Source organism: Uloborus diversus, chromosome 1 (genome assembly GCF_026930045.1).
Source record: "Uloborus diversus isolate 005 chromosome 1, Udiv.v.3.1, whole genome shotgun sequence".
In the NCBI taxonomy this organism is placed as follows: Eukaryota; Metazoa; Arthropoda; class Arachnida; order Araneae; family Uloboridae; genus Uloborus; species Uloborus diversus.
This window is the reverse complement of record NC_072731.1, coordinates 162,182,841-162,205,761: the sequence shown is the minus strand read 5'-3', so window position 1 is coordinate 162,205,761 and position 22,921 is coordinate 162,182,841. Positions and strand designations below refer to the sequence as shown.

General features: G+C 29.7%; 1 protein-coding gene across 1 annotated transcript; it reads right to left on the bottom strand.

Moving 5' to 3' along the window:
- Positions 1–1,748: 1,748 nt before the first annotated feature.
- On the bottom strand, positions 1,749–20,993 carry LOC129222610 (cuticle protein 16.8-like). Its single transcript, XM_054857138.1, has 3 exons — positions 20,899–20,993; positions 5,785–5,898; positions 1,749–3,139 (listed from the first exon to the last, which is right to left on the bottom strand). Exons 1-3 carry the CDS (start codon positions 20,908–20,910, stop codon positions 2,612–2,614), a joined length of 654 nt encoding a protein of 217 aa, XP_054713113.1. The 5' UTR covers positions 20,911–20,993; the 3' UTR covers positions 1,749–2,611.
- Positions 20,994–22,921: the final 1,928 nt, after the last annotated feature.

Genomic DNA, 22,921 nt, shown 5'->3' with positions numbered 1-22,921 from the left:
TAACTAAAATTTTCGAGTAAATAACTTGGCTAAAAATTGACATTAGTTTTCATTCCTCAGACTTAACAGAGGAATCAAAAATTATGGCTGGTAATGAGCTACTAATTTATTTTGGAACGAGTGAAGAGTAGTTCCTGATATCACTTTTTAACCTTTAGATGTTTTAACTTCAATCATTTTAGCTCAACGAGAGAGGGCGTTTTAAGACCGTCCCCACTCCCCCTCCCCTAGAATCCACATAGAGAATTCTGAACCTCAATGTTAATCTTAGCATGTTACGTGGATTGTATTTGTTGCAAGAAACAAAACCACCCCCATTAAAATATAGTTTTGATATTGATATTAACGGCATTATGTCAGAATGTACGGTAAAGTGTTCGCAAGCTTGACCCAAAAACAGCTCCTAAAACTGACTTTTTAAAACAAAACAGATATTCCAAAAAATAGTCAATTTTCTAAATTAATTTACAATTATTGTTTTTTCTTGAGAAGAAAGAAAAACTCTTTCTAAATTACTTTAAAAAAATTGGTAACTCCTTAAATATTCGCTTTATTTAAAGATATTAGTTTTAGAAACTGCTTTTTTTTTATAGTCTTTATTTATTTATTTAATACAGTCGACTCCCGCTACAACGCGATTCGACTTACGCGAAATGGCTATAACGCGAATTTTTCACGTGTTACGAATTTTAGAGCTAACGCGAATTTTTCGTCTATAATACGAATTTTTTAGAAGGAAGTATCGGCTTCGTTATTAGACACTAAATATTGATTTCGTGAATACTGTTACATCCCTTTAGGCATCACTTACAGCGAAAGTTTACACATCAAACTAGTCTACGCATCGCGTTGTTAGTCACTCAGCATCATTCATGTATTTAATTTTTTTCATTTGAAATATTAAAGTTGATGAAATATAATGGTATCTTAGTGGCACCTTCACCTAAACTTTGTGAAAATGGGAAGAAAAAAAAAGTTTCTGATTTAAAAAAAGGGGGGGGGGGAGAGAGCTAACGTTCTCGAGATGCTTGAACAACCACAAAACGTCGACGGTAGCGCGGCAATAAATATGAGTGAATCTTGCATGCGTACTAATAAATATGTTACTATATAATATACAGTACTATTACACTGCAACATTTTATTATTCTACATACTGTGCATACCGTGTTGTTTTATTTTATGTCTTTCCCTTCCGTTGATCATTCATTTTGTGCATCCTAGTATTTCGTCTTGAATAAAACAGTTTTTTATTTTTTTAAATGCAGTAAAAGTTCAGTTTTTTATGTAAGAAACTGTAGTGTATAGTTGAGGAATGCTTTAAAGCAGTTTGAGAGCGTTCATAAGTGTCTAAAAGAATTTGGTATGCTTCTGAAAAATTTGTATACACATATTTTTCCACAACGCGAAATCCCGACTTACGCGAGGAGTCTTGGAACGCATCCCTCGCGTAAGTCGGGACTCGACATTATTTGTTTTGTGTGTGTTTGTATTTCAGCTTCAGGGCTCTTTTCCTAATGCACGATGAATAAACTTTAATAATTTTTTCTACAAATGAGCGGCAAATTGCCCATAGAGTTCATTTGACGTTTCTCAATATTTTAGAAAACGTTTGTAGTAAGTATACTTAGAATTAGGAATCAAATTAGAAATGTCGGATGAATAGAAAAGCACGATTATCTTATTAATTTATAAACTTTCGAAGTGTTTCGAAATAATGAAATAACGAGCTAAGGAAAATGCTTTATTATGCTTCACAATCATAATGTAGACATTTTTTGGAAAAGAAACCCAACAATCACAGAGCAAAAATATGATACGTATAATCCAACTTCATTTCAACTGTACAACGAAGCGGTTCTGAACTGAAGAACGCTTGTACACTTGAACTAAAACGATGTTTTCAGAATGTTCACTTCATCAAACATAAAGAAAAACACGCATATGAACTATATTTATAAATACATGCAGGTATGATTTATTAAATAAGATGCGAAATATCCACGTATTTTCTTTAAACACTACCCTCTCCTTAGTTTCTCAGATATTTAAAAAATCAAATAATTTTGTATGTGATAAATGTGTGGTGTTTTAATGTATTGTCAACAAATATTAAGCAAGTTTTTAAAATGTTTGTTCAAAAGTTGGCACATGTCATGATGAATACCATGACGTAACATTAAAGTTTATCGTGGATTTGTATTTGAACTTAATGTTCGTATCAATATTCGAGAATAAGAAAATAATACATTAGCATATAGTAAAATTTAAAGCGATATTATAAAATTTATGCGTATATTTTTCAAAAAATTGCACTTATATTCGTAGTTTGATCTTCCACGATCAAATACTACTTTGTTAGACGATATTTATTATGTACAGTTTTGGGAGTTTTTTTTTACGGAAGGAACAAGAAAGAAATAGAAAGTTAACAATTATATCCGAGCAAAAAACATATCTTTTCCCTAAAACCCTCCCAAAACAACAGCGAAACGAAAGCTAAATATGGCGCAGCTTCCAAGAAACTAATCTCTTAGTGTAGACACTAATGAGTTAGTTGAAAATCTTATCCTACCAAGCCTCCCCAAATTGTTTCAAATTGATCTCTTGCTCAGTAAATATCATCATATTTGCGGTAATGTGGTTTGTATCCATAAGCTGGCAATTTGTAAATTTGGGGTGAACTAGCAGTGTAAACTGGTGCCTTGTAAGCAACTGGAGCTTTGTAGACGACAGGAGCCTTGTAAACGGAGGGTGCTTTGTACACTACTGGTGTCTTGTAAGCTACAGGAGCAGAGCCATAGCTGTCATAATGAACAGGTGCACTGTGGTGAACTGGTGCAGTGTAGTGGACTGGAGCACTGTAGGCTGGTGCATGGTGAACAACAGGAGATTCAACTGCATTGACCTCAACGTCAGCTGGATTTTGATTGGCTGTACCAGGCTCGTTTGTTTTGATCCAGGCTCGGAAACCGTGTTTGTCAGCTATGTATTCGACAGTTCTGTAGACACCATGAGCATCTGTGTACCCGTAAGACCCTTTCTTGGCTCCGCTAGCGTCACTGTCTTCTTGTCTGAACTGTTTGTTGCCATAGGCATCTTTGGTCTCATAACCAAAGCTGTATGGTTGAGGTTTAGCCTAGAAAATAATATTTTTTTTCAATAACTGTATCACTTATATTATAAGTTTTACTGTACAATTGAAGCAGGAAACTAAATATTCTATTATTGATAATTCAAGATTCAGTAAAAGGTTTATTTGATAGCAGTAAAAAAGTGGAACAACTTAGAAAACACAGTAGATGAAAACAGGCAAATAACATTAAATATCTTATCTATATAACGTTAAATACTTCTAATTATGATTTTATTCAAGATGTTGGTTTTAAAAGTGACAAAAAATAAATGCGGATTTGAAAACTAAATAATGGTTTGTTTGACTTATAAAGTATGCTTGGAAAAAAGAAGAGTCCTCTATATGCTCTTTAGATGATTCCATCTCTCTTTTTTTTTTCATTTTATTTCAATTCGTCTGCACCGAAAAAGTAGCGAGGAACCTAAGCTTTTTTCAAAATATAAGGTAACACATAGTGATTGCAATACTGATGTACCAAATACCGGTATTTCAAGCAATTTTGCAATTTCGTTATACCGGTATTTGTCGAAGTGAAATACCGGTATGTTTGGTATTAGATAAAAATAATAATTAGTTTCAGTTAAAGAATTTTCAATATAATTTATATATCTATTTACATTTTCAATGTCGATTTCTTTTTCCACGAAACAGAACCAAAAACAATCTATTGAAGTAAAAATTTGGTTTTAAAAGCAAGAACTAATAGAATACCATTAAACGAAAATAGCGGAATGATTGCAAAATGATATTGTCATTACTAGATTGTGGGATCGCATTTTCGTACGTTTTTTTGCACCATGTTCATATTTTTTCCGTTGCCCTGATCACTCACTTTCCCTTTTGTGAAAGTTGATTTTGATAATAATTTCGAATGCATTTGTCCAATGAACAATTTGCTCTAACCATCAACTGCGGTAATATTTTATGATTTATTTTTTAATTATTTGTCTCAACTCAACTAACTTTTGACAATAACTCTTTCTTGTTAGCAAAAAAAATGGCAATTTTAAGTCACCAATATTGGTTTGTTGTCCAGAACTTTATACTTGACAAGATAATGTTTAGAAACTATATAATGCCTTGAAAGTCTCCAAAATTTGCATAGAGGTAAAGCATAATCAATTGAAACACATTTTCAGATGTTTCAGTTATTATAATTGTAAAGAATTTTGAAAAGAAAGCGAAAATGAGTAAGAGAAGCAACAAAATCAAAATTAGTCAACTTGATCGCAAATTTCAAATCAAAGGCTTAATAAAAAACAAACACAAATCTCTCCTGATCAAGAGAAAATGATGTTAATATTGGAAAAACATCGTCTCCAGGAAATAAATTACAGCTAACTATATACTACTACTACTAATAATAATAATAATAATACACACAATACAAAAGAATCATACACACAAAAGTACCGAATTATTTGAAGATGAAGGAATTCTAGACAGTTAGAGGAGGTGTATTGTAATAGGAAAGTTGAGCGCTAAAAGAATTCCAGGCTTAGAGACAATTTAATCGATGCATTATATTATTATATTACTGTTGATTTTTTTATTTCATTAATAATACAAATTTTGTACATAATTGTGAAGTGTGAAGTGTGTATTTTGTAAAGCAACAAAGAAAAAAAAAGGCTTTCAAGTATTTTTGAAATTTTTTTTAAATATACCGGTATAAATACCGGTATTCCGGTATAACGTTTTAAAAATACAGAGTACCGGTATTGAATTTTCGGTCCGGTATTGCAGTCCCTAGTAACACACAACACTACATTACAACATAATATCGTTGAGAAGTTTTTCTAGGGCGATATAAGGATAAGATTCTGCTTTTCCGAAAAATATTAATATATAACGAATTTTACTTTTTCTATGCTGTACAAATCATAATATGTTATTTCAAACTTACGTTGGGCACGTACGTACGCACTATATGAATTATGTTAATTTGTTAAAGCACAGAAGAAACTCAGTGCAAAATATGTCATTTTGAAAAAACCTTTTATTAAGGGATTTGTTTGGATGAATACATTGGCTGTATGGTACGGTATGTACGGTAGTGTATCTTTCTACCTTCAGTGGAATAAAAATCCTATCCTAATCTAAGCAAAAGTTTTTCTAAATTCTCTAAAACATTCATCATGTAAAAAAAATATTGAAATTTAGAAAGAGTAAAGGAATGTTAAGATTTATCAAGAAGAAACCAAAAATAAACTAATTAAAAAGGAGAAAAAGAAAGAATGCATTTCTGTTGCTCCAAACTGGATATCACTCTTGTCAATCCAAAGTATGATATTGCAGTAAATAGGTCTCTTATATTTTATTACGAGCAGATACATCTGCCCTCATTTTATGCTCAAATCAGCGCGGAATTGTATATTTTTTGCTTTAATTAATGTTAATGCTACCAGTTACTTAACATTTAAATATCAATCATATTATAAACAATGAAGTCACTGCAGTAACTACCATTTTCTCAAATCATCCATATACTCAAAATGACAAAAATGTTAACTTAACCTGAAGTATTTTGTATGAAAAGTTGTTTTCTTAACATATTTTATACTGTTTTGCACTGTACCCCGATATCCAAGAAAATAATGATAATAATAACTAACATAATACAATTATTCTGTTCAATAATTACTTACATAAGAATCGTAAACAGCTTCTGGGTGTGAATATGCCGGTTTGTATCCGTATGATGGAGAGTACCCATAGCCGTCAGCAGCTACAAGAGCTAAGCCAATACTTAAAAATATCACCTGTAAAGGAAAAATACAAAAATAATAAAGTTAACTACATTACGTTGAAACTTAAATAAAGCATTATATTACTGAGAAAATTACGAGCGTTCCCGATGTATCAAATTAGTATTTTGTGTCAATAAATTAAATATACAGGTTAAAGGGGGAAAAATCATAAATATTAAACCTACTGGAGATTTTTTATGCTATTTTTAGGGGAGGAGGGGGGGGGGGGGTAATACAAGTAATATTTGAACATAAAGTGGAAGTAGTTAGGGGGAATGCAAACGGAAGTGACATCATAAATTTTCGGTCAGATGGAGAAAACTGGGCGATATACAGGCAATTTGTTACCACATTTCGTGAAAAAAATGAAGCGTTAAATCTAGAGTTAGTTCCCTGTTATTCCGTAGAAATTCATGTTAAATCAATGACAGTATTCCTTAGTAAAACACAACTGACAATCTTGATCACATAAGTTTAAAAAAAAAAAGGAAAAAAAAAAAAAGACGAAGAGTTATTAGCAACACCAAAGGCGTTGTTGCACTCTTCGCATAAGTTATTTCCACTGAATATAAACGTAATGGCTTAACTAATTAAATTACGAAATATTTACATTTGAATCACAATTCACAATCGTAAATTATTTTATTTTAATATTATTTCCAAGATTTTGCAATTTTGTTTTTCTAAAAGAATACACAGCGTTACAATGAGCTTTTAATCAACCATAATTGTTGTAAACATAAATAGGGATGACCAAAATTTATTTTTTTATATCTAATTTTTAAAAATTAACTACTAACACGCACGCGTGAGTAATCGCATCTATTTTGTAGAAAATATTTCTCGCGTGTAAATCTTTTTAATAACAGCTTTCTGCTGCTGCATAATACAAGCACTTTAATATCTTCATTTTTGAAATCTGGTTCAACTGTTAAAAATGAATGCATAATTTAAATCGTAGGCTTAGTTTAAAAATGGACACAATATGAGGAAAAATAGCAATTTATTATTATTATCTAATAGCAATTTATTATTATTATCTAATATAAGAACATTATCAACGAATTTGGGACCTCTAGAGAAAGGCAAAGTTTCAAAAAGACCGTAATCAATTAATTTAAGTACGAAGCCGATTTTAATGACACATATTTCGTTTACGCTTATTAAGCATGAATTTTCTAATTTCAGTATGACTACCTAAAGGACTGTCCATAAATGGTATTGCACTTTTTTCCTCAGATTTTTGACCCCTGATTTTGGCCACATTTCTCCTGTTGTCACTTATCACGCTACTTCTCATTAACATATATGCTTATAAAAATGCATGATGTCACAATTCTTGTTGTTCTCTCCATCCTTTTAGTCACAAGTCATCACAATTTCCTAAACTCCCCTTCTCCTCAGAGCATGAGATCTTTTGTGGACAGCTCCTTATGCAGAAGGGTAAGCATGCATCCTTAATGTCGGTCAGAACTAATTTTATAAATGAACCCAAATTGGAAAAAAAAAAGCTTCCAGCTTCATATGTAGGAGAATTTCAGCTAAGTTTTTTGAAAAAGGTAAGTGAGGATAACTTACCTTTTTCAACTTGAATAAAATCGAAAATTTATTTTAAAATTTACAGTACACACAGAGAGAATAACGTGTTTTGCAACAATACTTGCATTGAAACATTATTTAAAAATTTTTAGTAGCAAGCTTTCGTAAAAAAGCTCAATTATCCCACTATTTTTTTTCTGTGAGAAAAAGTGAAAATGGAATATTTTTCAAAACAAATATCTTATATTTGATTATTAAAAGTATTTTCGAGCAAATGAATGAGTAAAGAAAAGAAAGATTAATAAATGAAGTAGATAATGAAACAATTAGCGAATAAACAAATTCATTATAGCATGAGAAAAATAAATCAGTCAATTAATGTGAATGAATGAATAAATAAGTGAACTACTAAATGAATAAATGAAAATGAATAAATAAATAAAGAAAAACGCAAGTGATTTAATAAATTATTGAATAAGTAAGAGAAATGAACTATTCCACTTTGCCCCATCTGCTCTTATCTAATAGTACAAAAACATTCAAAATAAAAATAAGTTTAATGTTAAATAAATAAATACTTCCCCGAATATTAGAAGATCTCTCTTAATGTTTAAAATTCTTCCAAGAACTTCGTTATTTTATAGTAACTAAAATAACATCTAGAACTTTATTATTTTATAGTAACTAAAATAAAATTTTAGCTAAATAGTTACAATATGAGTGTTAGTGTTTGAAAATTGCTTGTTTTATCATATGCTTTGATCTTCAGAGATGAATTTTTCTGACTGGACTAAACTACATGTGTTACTACATAGTTAAAATATTACCAAATTACCTAAAAACAGAGTAAATAATACATTTTATCATTTTGCCTCACATTACCCTACATGAATAAATCTTGGCAGATTTGTTACTTTTGTTGATAATTTTCAACTGTAATTTAAAGGATAAAATTAAGTAATAATGGAATAAAAACAGAAGTGAATGCCAATGTAAGAGTCTGTCACAAAATTATTGACACTCGCTAGTACTTTTTCCGACGTGTATCTATTTTGGCTACACCAACTAAAATTAAGTTTAAAAAAAAGGAATAAAAGAAGCAACTTCCTGAATAAAACAATGACTTAGTATGATTGTTGCATTTGATACTGTCGTAAATGAACTTGGATCAAATATTCTGAACACCTCAATACATTTAATTCTTTGCAAATATTTGTGTATTCAATTAATGCAGCATATTTTTTAACTATCTGCAAAATGAACCCAATAAAAGCCGAACGTAGACGTTTTATCAATTGAATGGCTGCTAAAATATTATGCTTATTTACTCTAAGTAACACCATAATTTTTTTGGACAAACTTAACAAATTATCAAGAAGTTCGTAAAGAGCTAAAAGAACCTACTTTCCCGCATGTCAACTTGTCGGCATAGAATTTTCAACAGCAAACGACTCTCTCGCGCTCTCTCTCGATTGTCTTAAGCTCCAAATGAGTTCAAATTTATCTTTTCCAAGCATAAAATAATTTAAATATATTTATGAATTAAGCAAAAATAAAACCCTTGAGTTATTATAAAACCAAACTCAATGCAGTATAATTAACACAAACTATAAGTCATCATGCTTTGGGAAATCATTCTTTTCAAACATGAGAAATTTAAATTAAAAAAAAATCAACAGTTGCTGAATGGTATCTTTAAAAGGAAGTCAACTTCATGTAGAGTAACTTTTTTTAAAATCTAAACCAGTATTTCCTCTACATTTGTAACATTATCTATAGTCAGTATTGTTCCAGTGCAAAGATATTAGTGTCATAAAATTAGTCACATTTCAAAAAGTATTAAACATTATCAAAAAAAAAACCCGTAGGACTACTTTCTGAATAGTGCTACGCATTAAGAAGTGCTTCCTTGCTGAAATTTTAATTGTTAAATATGAAACCTTTCTCGCTATTGATGCCAAAACGTGAAAAAAGTAGTTTTCTAGTCATAGGTATGTATGAAATAAAGAGTACTTTTACAAAAAAAAAACCCAAAAGAATGGCTTTTAGTGAAAAACTTTTTTTTTTTTTTTTGCCCAGTTAAAAGCAGTGGTAGGTTTCTTAGAACATTTAGCGGTGATAAAATGCATCTCAAACACTGCCAAGTATACATCAGGAGCTACAATTTTTATCAGATAAAGAATTTTTTCAGAATTGTAATTTTAACTATTAGGACTGAATCTATGTACGAAACACCTGCAATGAACTGTTCTGAACCAAAATAACACTAAAGCTTACGATTCGATTTCTTAAGGGTTCACTTAATCTATGTTCCTGAACTTTGTCAGTTATTATTATTTTTAGTGCAAAACAGTTAATTATATAAAATTAGTCACATTTTAAAAGGTAGCAATAATAATAAAATAAAAGCATAGGAAAAATAACTAAACTGGGCCACACATTAAGTGGAAATATTAACTGTCAAAATTAGAACGTAACTTGCTATTGATTTCTCAAACAAAAAAAGAGTTTAGTTATACTATTGAGTATGTTTGAAATGAAGATTGTACATGCGTAAGAATCCACTGTTTTAATTTTCTTTAAAAATCGGGTGCAAATTGCATTACTTTCATGCTACTAAAATATCTATTAACAAAACAACATAATAAATCAGAATGCAAAACCTTAATAACTAAATTTCCGTGTGTTTCAAAACGGAAATCACACTTCGAAAGCAAACAAAAGAAACATTAGACAATATCGTTTAAACTTTCCCACACCTTTAATAAAGCCTTTTCAGTTAATGATTTAAAGAATGCTCTACTAAAAAGATACCACATAAAATGATTAGAAAAGATTGTCCTAATTATCCTTCTAGTAGTAGGATCAGATAAACCTCAGCAGGAAATTTCCAAGCCTTTAGAGGATCACTAGACACGTATCACACCAACAATAATATCCGGTGTGTGTTCCAATTAAGAACACTATTGTCTAATGGGACTCTAACTAAAATCTTGATCAACACTTATGGATAGTGATTAAAAACATGGGAATGGGGAAGAAAAGTGGCTAAATGATTTTGACAATCTTGCACTTATTAGATATTTCAACAAGATGGAGATGGCGGTTTTCTCATGGAACACTGTCCAGCAGAATATGGGTGTTTTCCTGTTTTATGTCATTGTTCTAGCCTTGGCTGAGTATGTAACTTCATTGTCTTGGCTGCATAATTGGCCTCGAAGCGTGCTAGCTGTGGATGTTGCGCCAGTTAATTGCGCCTGGGTTATCGAACTCTTGCTCATGTTAGACGCACGCAACTTTGTAGTTCTTACATCATGGCGGAAGTGGGAGACACGTGGGGGAGAAACGTTGTGTGCAAAGATGCGTGTGCCTCACGTCTGGGTATTTTAAGTAGGTCACTTTACATAACTTACAAAATGAAGAGCTTTATTCCACGCCTCTGGTGATTGCTATAATAAATACAAGACCGTAAGATTGTTTCACTACGATGATTTTTACAACATTTTTTTTTACCTCGGTGACTCGTGGACTTAAAGACTTTTCAAAAGGGAAGTCCCGAGTTTAAATTTTTGGGAAGGCGGAAGATCTAAATTTGCCGAATGGAACACCAAATTTTTCCGATTGATAATAATTTCGCCAAATGGAAATCTAAATTTTACCGAATGATGATAATTTTGCCTAATGGAATTCCAAATGTTACCGAATGATGGTAATTTTGCCTAATGGAATTCTGAATTGACAAATGGAATTTCGAATTTTACCGAATGATGGTAATTTTTTTCAAATGGAATTCCAAATTTCGCCGAATGATAATAATTTTGCCGAATAGAAATCCAAATTTCTCCGAATAATGATTATTTCATCTAATCGTCAGACAAAATTTGCCGAATGAGGACATTTTTGAAAAGTCACAGTGACCTCCCGTGACCTCCCATTGGGACGCACCTTCGTTTCATATAATAAGATTCGGATTTATAAAATTCAATAGGACTTTAGATTTTGAGACTTGTACTTCAAATGTTTAATTTTAGTCACTTCGTTTTCGCCTTGCATTATAAGGGAGAATCTGGAGGAATGAAACTTCGGAAGAAACTGGACAGAGCAGCATTTATGCCGAAGTAAAATGCAAAAAAGTATTTATAGTTTGTATATTGATGTTTATTGATGTAGCAGTAAGGAAGTAAAGCTGCTACATCTATTGGACAAGCTAAAAATATTTTTTAACATTCTATTTTGGCATGAATGCTGTGCTTCCTATCCGTCCCGATTCCCTCCAAATTTATAATTATGTATTTAAAAAAGAAACGCAATAATTCTTTAAAATTGAGAACTTTCTTTTGAAGAAAACTTAATTATCTTTATATTCTCTTTTATCTTTACTAATAATAAAGCGGAAAGTCTGGATGACTGTCTGTTACGCGCATAGGGCCTAGACCGTTCGGCCGATTTTCATGAAATTTTGCGTAAACTTAATTCGTGGCTTAGGGAGATTTTTCGAAAATTCGATTTTGTTGTTGTTCTATTCCAATTTTAAGAACATTTTACAGAGCAAATTATCATAATATGACCGAGTAAATTACCAAATTATCTTAAAGTGGAAGTTCAACATGGACGAGCGAATTAACGTAGCAAATTGGCGAGAAATTCATCATCCATAATTTGTAAATATACAGGGGAACCAAATAACCTTTTAATTTTCTACTACGAGCAAAGCCGTGCGGGTACCGCTAGTACAGAATAGAATAACAATATAATTTACACATACATTCGTTACCACCTGAAATATTATTAACTCCGAACAAAGTATTTATTTCAATAACTAAAAACCAGAAATTTGCCTCAAAAATGTAGTCAGGCATGTTTAGCGCCACGAAAAAAATTGAATTTTGAAAGATTACATCTCAATAGTTGATTCATGTTTTAGATACCAGATGCCAAAACTTTGAAATTCGCGGAGTTAACACATTTCTAAAAACCGCCCAATTCATTTTTGACAAGATAGTTTTTGTGACATTTATCAAATGTCCTTCAGTGTTTTCGTTCATTTCACTTCTCTAAAATATGTCACCTTAGAAAAAGAAGGAAAATTAAAAAAAAAAAAAATGAGAAAAGGAAAAAAAGCCTAGACATACATCTGGTTAGGACCTTATATTTCGATTTTTTTAATTTCGCAAATATTAAAAAAATACGACTGATTATTTGCTTCAGAGATGAAATAAAACTTTGTTTATTTTATGAAGCGAGAACTAGATATTGATCCAAGTAAAGCAGACAAAAGGGTTGAAGTGTAGAATAATTTAAACTTATTTTTTCATTACAAGAATTATATCTTTAAATAAATTGTTTTCCTCTCTTTGATTTAATCTCAATAAATAGAGGAAAAGAGCCTTACACAACGTCTAATTTGTTCCATTTAGAGAAGAAAGTGATTTAAAATTGATAAAAATTTCTCATGATATTCAATTTAGAAGTACCAATGATTTTTACGAAGTCAGAAATATATCATTGAAAATAGATGCAATAATTTTTAATAAAACTTGTTTAATCGCTGAAATATCAAATTTTTCACTATTGAAAAGAGAGAGATAGACAGAGAGAAATTTATCGGTGAACTATAAACAGAACCAGCATTGAAGAAAATCAAGGTTTTAGGCAATACTACTTTTAACTGGTTTGTTCTCAAGCGCTGCAATGCGCGCAAAATATTTCAGAGGTTACATTTATTTCAAAGGTGTGACATCGATGCTTTTAATATCGGTGTAGTATTTGAATTGATGTTCTGGAAACATCAATGTTTTATAATGGAATCAAAAATACCGTTACAAAAAATTTGCTCTGATTATAAGAACTGAAAAAAAGGCCTTTGTGACTGAAAAGTAACAAATAAAAATAAAGAGAACAGCTTAAAAAAGGTACAAATTTGCTGGAAACTGCAGTCACGTGCTTCAACGTTTCAAGTAACCCCTGTTTCAATTTAAAAAAGGGAGGTTTTGTATAAATAGATATGCGATAAAAGCAACGAGAATGAGCAGTAGACAGTTTAAATATTAAAAATATTAAACTATCGAAACAACAAAGGCAAAATAAAAATCAAAGACGAAATTATTATATGTTTCCATAAAAAAATTAAACAAACAAAATGAATAAATTAAAATAAATAAATAAATAAATAAATGCCACTGAGAAATAATTTTCTGAAAAATTCCCGTTATAAATAATACATTTGCAGTCTGAATGCAACCGCTAATTAATGAATTAGCAATAAATTTCCTGTTAGAAAGACATTTAACGAATAAACGGTTAAATTTTGAAAGACACTGAATATAATATAGGAAACGAGCTGATGTGTGCACCACATGACTTCCTTTTACAACCAATTTAATGTTATTTCCCTATTATTGCAATTTTAATGAGATTATCTCTCTAACTCTCTAAATATCACCAACAATGGCCACATTGAAACAAGATTTAAAATATATATATATTTTTAAAAAATCGCCAAATTTGTCGCTTCAGAAAATCTATATTACAAAGCATCCCTGTTCTTTCGATGACGTATCTGAATACTATCGATATTTCAATTTTAAACATCTATGTTTTGTCTTCGATGGTGCACATCTAGTTTGCTAGTTGATTTTTGTAGTCTAAACGAATGGGGTTGTTTCCTTCAGTCAAAAATACTACTTTTAGTCACTGAAATTGATAGTTTAAGCAAAAAAAAGGGGGGGGGGGGAACGAGAAAAATCTTTTATTTTCCTAACGTTTAATTTTTAATTCATTTTTAAAAATATCCGATTTTTGAATAAAGACGTAATCTTTATGACGTCACAAGTGATGAACTTTGGCGCGCTACTCCACTGGCGCGTTGAAAGCTTACGCTTGCTTTTTGTCGCGTTTCCAGATAATGATAATTAAGAAGCGAATTCAATATTGTGCTTTGCGCTATTAGCATCAGTGAATGGCATTTCATCACTTGTGGTGTCATATGCAGAAGCGTAAAAAATGAAATTGAATCTGGGCACCGATTAAAATAATTGTTAAAATATATAAAACTTTGTCAACTTATTTAAAAAAAATGTTAAATCCTATTTTTTAAAGCATACTCTTCCAGAAAAAATACTTTTGAAATTTCGGAAGCAACTCAGTTGTGCTTAGCTAAAATTCTTCTAAATCATGTAGCTTTAATGATTTGTCCCTATTGGTTATACATTGTTTATGCGTCACTATTAATCAATAATATGAACAAAGCTTTCTATAAATTAACTGACAATAAACATAATTAAATTTAAACTCAAAATCAACAATTAACTTTTTTTCTTCCCAATAATTTTAAGATGAGCCACTGTTGTTGCTAGTGACTAATATATTTACTACAGTGCTGGCCAAATTATTAGACCAAAGAGTTTTTTGTTTTTTGTACACTATTTGTACTAAAATACTATTTATTTTACTGTTAAAGTACAGTACATACTGAACACTGATTGTTACGTTATTTTAGCATAATTTAATGTTTGCAGGTGGCAGCACTGTCTGCTTTGTTTATGTTTTTTGTTTATCTACCTACCAGGAACATAACCTCAATCAGCTTAAACAGTTCACTAGTTCTTTTTATTAGTGTGTTCTGTTATATTTAAAGTTAGTTTTAGGTAATTAGTGAGTATGTGTATGTGAGTGTATATAATAGTGAATATAAACATTTTTTTACCTTCTTTTTTAAAAAGTTAAGAAGTGGTGTAAACCTTGTGAAAAGTATGGCAAAAAGACTTAAAATGCTCATTAAGAACAAGGGAATGCATACCAAATGTTAGACAATTATTTCACTGTTCGTTAATGTGTCTATAGTTATGTAATCAATAAAGAAATTGCTTTTAAAACAGTCTTAGTCTAATAATTTGGCCAGCACTGTGTGCCTCTTTTTTTTTGCAGAGCGAGGTTTTATAATTCGATATACTTATAAAGTTTTGCAATGTTGTATGAAAAATCATTTTGAATACCGAAATTATAAGTTGTAAGAATCTAAATTCATTTAATACGTACCTGTTTCAAATACTTGAAAGCACGATTGAGGATTCAGTACTTCATACCAACGTTTATGGATTAAGGTTTTACGATGAGTAAAGTATACGATTCACAGCACAACGAAAAATGGAAGACAGGTATTTATTAAGAATACCTTTTAGAAATTATACTTGTTTTGGCGCGGCCAAGATCATTTAAACATTAAAGTGAAGTAATTATGCTACATGCAAATGAAAATTACATCAAAAGTTATCAACCATTTGGAGGTTACTTTGCGATATCTCTCAAAATTTGGCGCCAAAAAATAGACACCAAGTCCAGTGTGAGCTTTGCGATATAGCCAATATTTGGCAATCTTCTCAAGAAACTCTATTTCAAAGCATTGGGGATATTTCTACCAACTGACACTGCCTTTGCAGCATCGACGCCACCCCCCCCCCCTTTCCGGTATTCACTCACTTCTATCATCCACCCAAACTTTTGGTACCCCGCGTAGCTAATTAAACGGAACACCTGCAGTTTCTACAAGCTATTAAATGTATGTCTCTAAAATGTTCTATTCTAAGGAACTTTTGACGGATTTTTTAAAACTTCTTTTACACATTCCATTATTGCAATTGCAAACACCTGCAAAAAAAAAAAAAAAAAAAAAAAGAAAGAGAAAGAAAAAAAAAACATAAGTTTCTTGAAGTTTGAAATAAGCACTCTGTAGTTACTATACTTTATTGATAAAGTAAAAAATAAAACTAATAAATTATGAAATTAATACATTTTTCGTTTTTATTTTAAATCTTAAAAGCTATTTTTAACTGATTCGTTTAGTAGATATTTCAAATTACGGGAATATATTCATGAATTTTGCACTTAGTAAATTACTTTATTTTGATTTTTACATGCTTTTTTGGCACTCTTATTTTTTATCTGTGCAATATTTGAAAAGTAATATACGCTGCTGGTAACGTGCAGTTTTTCCCCTGCTTTATTTCCTTGCTTACGTAAACTAAAGCAGTATATTTGATCTATTTAAAAAAATTAGTAAAATTTATTTGAAAAAAATTGCATTCTTTTTTTTTAAGTATGACATTCTCTGTGTGGAAAATGTGTAAAAATAATTACACAGTTGCTGCATAAAAAAACTAACATTTTTTAAACACTTCTATGACAGCAAAAAAAAAAAAAAACAGAATTCTAAGTAGCATTGAGAAAAAGTGATCTTTCGCTGTATACACATTATGTTAACTTGCTAAACATTAATTATTAACTTGAATTAACCTAAAGATAAGAAAAAGTAACGATATTTGCTTAAGAAACAGAAAACATTATATTTTATAAGCACTATTGTTCTAAAACGTTTCTTTGTTTCAGAACTTTTAAAAAAATACTTTAAAAATTTCGGGGAGGGGTTGTTTTTTTAAACAAAAAAAAAAAAAAAACTGCCATAATATTCTGTCATGTTTTTCTTTTTGAAAATAAGAGATTTTAAACCATTTGGATAAGAACGATTTTATCAAACGATTTTGTGGTGTTATGCGACGTTTTCCAACTGATTTGTTAATAAATAAACTTTCAGTTAGATTCACAAAATTGTTTTTTTTGTTTTTTGATATTGAATTCTTTACTATATCATACGAACAATTTCATATTGATGAAATATACTGTTGAAAAAAGTATTCATACAGTTATGTAAATAGTAATTTGAAACTTATTTTTCGCCCCACGTTAATTTAACGCGTGAACAGATTGTTAATAGTTTATGAACGTATTTCTTTGCTTTACTAATAGTGGCATAAAGAAGAGAGCTAGTGAATTAAAATACTGTAAATAAGGCGCTGATCAAAAAGCATTTGAGAAATTATCATTGCTCATATATTTAATATACATAGAAAAACTTTTTAAAAAATTAGAAATTCAGAATGTTCTCGCCTCTTCTTCCCAAAAACAAAGTAACCTAACTATGATAATTATGAAAAGTTACATTATAACAAGTAAGGAATAAGGGTTGAATTGGAAAATTTAGCATAATTAATTATGAATAAATTTTTTTCATATTTTCGTAAAAAACTTAAATGTATTCATATATTTGGATAATTATAATACTAAATTATAAAACATAAAAATAATCAAATCATTAAGTATTTAAGAATTTAAACCTTGATTTATTCACTTAAGATTTTTTAAAAATAGAATTCAAAACACGAAGCTTAAGCTGTTGTGCAGACGATGTTAACTCCACATCAAGTTTTGAGAATAGGAACATATACCGCTACTCTCAATTTTTTTTTTTTTAATTTCCTTTATTTATATATCATTTTTATTTTGTTATTTTTTTTTTCCAAAATATTATGCAACAAACGGTTATTAAAATGCAAAATTCATCCTTAATACAAAAATTTTTTAAACAGGTTTACTTGCATAGAAAATCAGGACCTGACTACGGTTATAAAATATAATACTGCAACTTTTCAAATGTAGATACGTCTTACATTGCAACATATATTACAGATTATAATACAAATAACAATAACAGAATTCGAATTGTTATATGTGATTTTAAAACAAAACATTACAATATAAAATGTCTCCCATGTTAACTGTTTGCAATAGGATAAGAATATCAAAAGTATTTTTAATATAAAAATTAAATTGACTCACACAATAAGTGCGTGCTATGCCAGTAGCGATTTTCGGTTTTAAGAAAAACACTAAAATTTTAATGAGCATTTTTTTCGCCTTGATTTAATATTTACAGCTTAGTACCATGAAATATGAACTTAGTATGAACTTTTAAAAACCTAAGTCAAGGATTTGGCATCCCGCATTTTTTTGTATTTTTTGGTCCGTCCGAGTCCCATAATCCCTTGCCTTAATCTAGACCCTGTTTTAAAACCTCTGAATGTGTTCTTGTAAATGATTTGTTAAGTAGGAAAAACTGAAATGTGATATAGCATATCAGACTTTTACTAAGGAAAAAACCTGATTAAAAATACATTTTAAAATTATGATTTGAATCCTCTCAAAGTTATTAGTAAAAAGAAACTGGAATTTCATTTTGAAATTCATTATTTTTTGCAAGGACAATGTTTAGAAAAACTTAAGTAAGAGATTGTGTTTAAATTCGTAATAAGCTTTGACAGTATAGTTTGCGCAGTGTAACAAATTAGTTATTCAAATTGTTTCTTTCTTTTTTTTTTTGGAAAGTTATCTTTATTTTATGTAGAAATTTTTTTAAAATGCACTCAAATAATACCAGTAGTATTTTTTTTATATAAATATGTAATTATGTAAAAATTTTAATAAATGATATTATAATATTTTTGTAGTATCCATAAGTAATAATATAATCATTATTCCTGTAATACATTATCTTTAAAAGAGAAATTCGGTTGTTGTTACATTTCAATACTATATCGAAATGACACATATGGCAAAGAAAATATATAAACACTCTGTATACTTAAAGGGAAAAAAATTCCACGTCTTGAACCAATTTGATCCAGTTTTCACTAAATTCTTTATTTTTTAAAACCAAAAATGAATAAATAAATAAATAAATAAAAACTCGGGGCAAAATTCTTATTTTCTGATAGCTTTTCACTTATTTATTTATTTATATTAATTTTAAGACTAAAATTAATATTTGGCATGAGAAATGATTTTTGTCGTCTTAAATTATGTTTCGTGTAAGCTTCTAAACATTATTTTGAGTTCATATTTATCTAACACATGATATAGCAAAACTATTAGTAAAGTTCAAAATTTATAAGTGAACTAATTAATTACAAGTACACAATTACAGTACACAAATATTGCACCACATTTTTGACACGTCAGTGCAAGTTCATTGATAATATGTTTAATACACGGGCATAAAAGCACAAACTTTAAATTTTTTTTCTGGTGTGCGCATTCAAACTATGCATTTTTAATAAAACATTTATCAACATGAATGTAGTACAACCGGTTCGCATAACTATTTTTAAGCAGTTTTTTTAAACACATTGCATTTAAAACATAGTAGTGCAAATCTGCTCAAATTAAAAGGCTTCTACTCATTGGAAAACGTCAAAAAAAAAAAAATAAATAAATAAATAAATAAATAAATAAATAAAATAAATCAATAAATAAAAAATAAATCAATAAATAAATAAAGGCGAAAAAGTAACAATCCCAAAGAATCAAAACTCTCCATTAATTTTTTATAACAGTTAAGTTAACGTCTTTAATTTAGAATGAGTTGGTGATTCCTTGGTTATATGAGACTGATCTTTCGGTTTTATCATTAGCAGTTTATATGAGAAAATTCTCTCAAGATCGCTTGAAGTTACCAAAACCTTTTTGTAATGGAGACATTTTTCTTACAAACTTTTGTTATAGCAGATGCTTTTTGGCAGGAATTTCTCTTAATATTTTCTTTCATTTATACTTAATTACAAAAACATTATTTTTATAATTCGCTTCGAATATTTTGCATTTACATAGTTAGATGTTTGTATTTGCATACTTTGACACAACTAATCAATGTTTTTAGTTTTTAATTCATCAGTAATGAATCGTTATAAAAGTTATGCACTCTTCTGTATTTTTCATGATTTTTAAAATTTAAATATTTATGGAAAAGTTACATGAACTTCTTTTTACGGAGTATGAAAAATTAAATGACTATTTTGGTGGAAACGTGAAAAAAAAAATAGATACTATAATCCGAATCTTTTCAAGTATTTTTTGTGATATTAATGTTTCTCAACATTCCACATTGTTAAAAAAAAATTTCATGTACATTAAGCGTTTTACAATTAAAAAAATAATAATAAAATAAAGATAGTTTCAATGGTTGTGATGCCGTTTCCTGGTTTTATTCTCTGAATATATCTTAACGAAACCATTTTTTAAAGTTTAAGATATCTTAATAGTATTAAAGTACGGGAATTAGTCATAATATGAAAAGCAATTTTTTTGCTTCAAAAAATAAGCACCAACTATCTTAGAAAAAAAACATACATTCCAGTAATCAGGAATGGTGACTCAGTACCATTTTAATTTACAATATTTATACATTAAAAAAAAAGTACCTTTATGATAGTGTTTTTTAAATACTTTAAATTCAACAAAAAGTAAAGTCCACGTTTGGAGCATGTCAATACGAAAACGGTATTTGTGTTATTGCAAATTTTAAAAAAGTGTACTACGGTTGAGGTCTATCTCTCCAATATAACACCAACTCATTTTTTAAATTTTCACACAATACTGGAATTTTAACGTCGGGGTATAATTAGAATCTTGTCTATGTAGCATGTTTAAATATACATGTTATATTCAATACATCATGTACTTATAAAAATGAAAAGTAGCATAAGGCTCAAAGTTAAGTTATCACATTTGCCTCTATCAATCCCTTCCCGCTGATCCTTGTATATATCCACTCCCAAATCCTTTCCGAAGAGAAAGCCTACTCACCTCAACAAACATGTTTCCGGATGGACACAATTCAGACTGACGGAATAATTTTCCCAGTGATACTGACCACTACCCGAGCACAATACGTTTTGTTTTGATTTGGACGCGGAGCTATTATATAGGCTACTTCCTCTCCCTCCCCATGCCGTGGCGTGGCCCAAATATCGTAAGGCACAGCATGTTCTAAATTAGAACCCGCTAGAAAGTGTAAGTCCCTTTTGTGGGTGGGTTAGAGTTCAGTATTTCCCGCCAGGTATATTGGGGACCCCACCCCGAGGCGTCCTTTGTTTCGAATTTGTTTTTTTTTCTTTCACGTAGTCGAGTTTTATATTTTGTTCTTTAAGTGATGGTTTCAGGGAAAAGATTTTTTTCTCGCCAAGGCGACTGATTGTTTCCTTGGCTTTTTTAAAAAATAATTCCAGTCACGATCTTTCACACTTGTGTGCTTCCGTAGATTGGAAAAGACTTCTTCGAAGTTGAAAGGGAAATTTTCAAGGTCAGAAATATTCTTAATGAAGGTTGGTGGAAAATCTAAATATGGATGTGGAAGTGCTATTTGCTTCTTGGAACTGGTTTTTGATTTGGTTATTTTATTTACAAGGCAGAGCGACAAAACTGCTTCTCACGAAATTCAATAAATTTGTTTTCCAAACAAAGATTTTGTTTTCTGCTTCTCCTCTGGGCAGAAACGCAATCTTATTGTTGCACGCTTTATTCTATCTAGATCATTATCACTTTCAAAATATTCAATTGATGCTATTTAATATGCAAAAACAAATAGGTAAATAAATAAACCAATAAGTGAAGTTTGCAAAAAAAAAAAACGTACACTTATATATATATATATATATATATATATATATATATATATATATATATATATATATATATATATATATATATATATATTTTGTTAAATTACAGAATTGGATCCAACAATACCGTACACATTTTCTTTAAAGAGAATTTTCTGCCCCCAAAATAAATGTTATTAGATACATTTCTAAAAATCTATTAATTTGTTATGTTATGGTAGAATTGTTTTCAATACTGACGAAAATTGGACTTTTTTTTCTATGATCGTAGGAATTAAATGTTTACGTTTTGAAAGAAAATAACAATTAGAGTTTCTTAAGCTTAACTAATAATCTTCAGTCACAAATATATGATTTCATGTATTTAAATGATCGCATGTTTTAAAAAGTAAGTGTCAATAATTGACTCGTTTTATCGTAATTTAATGTTGGAAAAAAATTTGAAAAAAAAAAGGCAAAATAGCTGTGACGATAGAAAATGCACTAATCCAGCTAAATAAAAATACTCTTTAAACTATTTCCTATAAACATGTCCATTAATGACAGATTATAAATTTTAAACAAAACAAAATGACGGTCAAAACGATAAATTTTAAACAGAACTCTCATATTTTGCAAACACAAAATTGGGATACATGATAAAAATTTCTAATTCAAGGTCTGAATTTGAGAGGGGAAACATTTTCATGAATTCAAATTATTAAGAACTTTTTGTAAAGAATTTTAAATCAAGTGTTTTAAAATCATACAAACGCTAAAAAGTAAAAAATAAATAAAACATGAAGCTAAGTATCAGAAGAAGAATCCAGTTATTTTATAAAATCAAATAATTAATCCAGAAAATCGTTCATTTCAATATCGATTTTATAAGCTTTATAGTTATTTGAAGAAATAAATTTTTAATCCCCTACGCCAGCGGTTCCCAAAATTTTTAGGCCACGGAACCCTTCGTAATTTGCTTCTACTTAAAGGAACCCCATTTTTGTTTCTGACTAAAAGACAAAATGTTAACAATCTAGGAGACAAATAGTAAAGATGAAAAATTATCATCATTCGGTTACTTTCTTCTGCGTAGAAGAAACTATTGATTGCGCGAGAATTTTCGTATTTTGAAAGATTAACATGTTATAAGGTGCTCTTTGCCAACCTTAACCATTTTTGGAAACTATCTGTCCGTTTGTTTGTTTCTGTTTACCATGTATTTTTTG

What these genes read in the sequence shown, in the direction of transcription:
- LOC129222610 (XM_054857138.1), bottom strand. An exon ending in AAGCTGTTTACGATTCTTAT is followed by an intron (nt 3,140 to 5,784) that starts GTAAGTAATTAT and finishes ATTATTTTCTAG; the next exon opens with GCTAAACCTCAACCATACAG.